This window comes from Carica papaya, chromosome 5, assembly GCF_054855325.1.
Source record: "Carica papaya isolate Zhongbai chromosome 5, ASM5485532v1, whole genome shotgun sequence".
NCBI lineage: Eukaryota > Viridiplantae > Streptophyta > Magnoliopsida > Brassicales > Caricaceae > Carica > Carica papaya.
The window spans coordinates 10,356,166-10,358,748 of record NC_142313.1 but is presented as its reverse complement, the minus strand read 5'-3'; the positions used below and the strand labels follow the sequence as shown (position 1 = coordinate 10,358,748).

At 41.2% G+C, this 2,583-nt stretch overlaps 1 protein-coding gene across 1 annotated transcript; it reads right to left on the bottom strand.

Annotated features, from left to right (window-relative positions):
* Positions 1–200: 200 nt before the first annotated feature.
* Positions 201–2,316, bottom strand: KCS1 (3-ketoacyl-CoA synthase 1). The gene has a single exon (XM_022033965.2). It carries the CDS (start codon positions 2,032–2,034, stop codon positions 445–447), a length of 1,590 nt encoding a protein of 529 aa, XP_021889657.1. The 5' UTR covers positions 2,035–2,316; the 3' UTR covers positions 201–444.
* Between the last annotated feature and the right edge of the window lie 267 nt (positions 2,317–2,583).

The window sequence follows — 2,583 nt, the reverse complement described above, 5'->3', positions numbered from 1 at the left end:
GCTATTATCTCATTTTGTTTTTATTAATATCTTCAATTACTTTCAATATTACATTAATCTATTAATTTTAGAAAATTTTAACTACATTTTAATTTTGTGAACATTAAAGTAGCTAGAATTTTTTCAGTTAATTCTTGGGAACATTTATATAGATTCCATAATACATCTTTCAAATTAATAGGAAAAAGTAAACAATTCAATTAAAAACAAAAAATAATGATAAAAATTAGGGGAATCGTACAATATTAACCCTTAATTTTGGAATTACAAAATATATATATATATATATAAACAGTGATATATTCATCAACAATTAATTGCTTTTCTTTTTCTTCCCAACCACTTGAAATAAATTTTTTCTTTTTAAAAAAAGAAAAATTAAAAGAAAAGGATCCACAATCACGTCACCGTCCCCATGCTCCATGTTGTTCCACGTGGTCACAATCAAGCCTGGGGAACTTTGACCGGATACTTATCAACTGAGTCAGACCACGGGTTGCCTCGCGACTCACTCATGGGAATTACCCTGAGTGCTTTCCACACTGCACTGTTACACTTGAAACCGGACCCAAAAGCAATCTGCCAGACCCGGTCTCCACCCGAAACCCGACCCTTAGCCTCGGCGTAAGCCAACTCGTACCAGAGCGAGCTACTAGACGTGTTACCAAATCGGTGCAGAGTCATCCTGGACGGTTCCATGTGCCACTCAGTGAGTTGCAGATTCTTCTGAATAGCGTCCAACACGGCTCTGCCTCCAGCATGTATACAAAAATGCTCGAAAGCAAGCTTGAAATCGGGTATATAGGGTTTAACCTTGGCTTTAAAAACCTTCTTCCGAACAAGGGTAACGAAGAACATGAACTGTTCCTTTAATGGTAGAACCATAGGACCTAGAGTGGTGATATTAGTCTTGAGTGCATCGCCAGCTACAGCCATTAGTTCTCTCGCGAGAGAAACCCCAATTGTACCTTTATCGTCTTCTTTCTGGTACACGCAGTTATAACTTTGATCATCCGAGCCTTTGTGGGTCCGAACCAGGTGTACCAGCTGATACTTGGATCGGGCTCTGTCTCGTGCCTTGTTGGACAAAAGAACAGCTGCGCCACCCATGCGAAAGATACAGTTGCAGAGCAGCATTGAGCGGTCATTACCGAAATACCAGTTTAGGGTAATGTTCTCTGTGCTCACCACAACGGCGTACGTGTTAGGGTTTGCTCTGAGGAGGTTTTTAGCGAGTTCGATGGATATGAGCCCCGCACTACAACCCATGCCACCAAGATTGTAACTCTTGATGTCTTCACGTAGCTTGTAGTGGTTGACGATCATAGCGGAGAGAGACGGGGTGGGATTGAATAAGCTGCAGTTCACGATAAGGATCCCTACGTCCTTGGGTCTGACTCCAGTTTTCTCAAAAAGCGAGTCTAGTGCTCCAAACATGACGAGCTCGGCCTCTGCTCGGGCCTCCTCCATGCAAAGATTGGGTGGTCTTGACGTTATCCCTATGGGTAAGTACGTTTCATCTCCCAAACCGGACCGGGACGATATCCTCTTTTGAAACTGAATAGTGTCGTCCGCAAATGCACCGTTCTCTTCTGTCATCTTCAAGAAGGAATCGACTGAGATTTTACATTCATCTTCTGGTTTGTAACAGGAGAAATCGACGAGGTAAACGGGTTTGGAGCGCTTGGCAAGGTAGAGGCCAAAGAGGAAGCAAAACACGAGAGAACCGGCTGCACGTGTGGCTACGTCGATGTTTCCGAGGATAACAGCGTGGTTGGACCATAGCTGTGACATCGGGTCAAGTTTTAAGCCGGTGATTCGAACCAGTGTTGATAGAGATAAGGGTAGGATGAGAGCGAACATGAGGATAGTAGCCGGGTTGCATGAGTAACCGTTATAACCCAACTTGACGTACTTGAGCTTGACGGACTGAAGGAAATCAGGCAGCCGTCGGCGGATTTTAATGACGGCAGAGGAGGAGTCAAACGCCATCTCCGCCGTCAATCTCTCCTTATCCATGATCTCTATGTCCATTTCTGTAATATAGTGACAGTGAAGAAGATTTTAGGTTTTGATAAATTTATAGACAACAGTGTGAAAGAAGCTAGCTGAACTAAATCACCATCCAACGATAAACAAACGCCAAATTCAAAGCAATCAAACCCTACACGCTTTCATAGAAAACAGTTGGTTGGGTGTGAAAGGGAAGGAGCAAATTAATAAAGAGAGATTTTAACCCAAAACCATGGGGGAAGGGGAAAGTAAATATATATGTACGCTCCAGCAAGAAATGTAGAATGATATTCTTGAAAATTAATTGGTAGGTAGTTCCTGGAAAGTATATATAGCTCAACAAACCCAAGGAATTGTGTGCTATTACTATATATAATAATTATATATAATCTTTTTTTTTTTAAATTGATTAAATTTTTAAAAGGGACCCATTAAATTTGGTTCTGATTAATAATTAAAGATTTAGTTTGGGAAATATTTGTTACATCAAAGTTGTGTTGATGCGGGGAGAGTGGCCTAATCATGTGATAAGATGGAGAGGTTTCTTCCAAGAAAGCTAACTAGTCTTTT

What these genes read in the sequence shown, in the direction of transcription:
- KCS1 (XM_022033965.2), bottom strand. Translation starts at nt 2,034, where the DNA reads ATGGACATAGAGATCATGGATAAGGAGAGATTGACGGCGGAGATGGCG.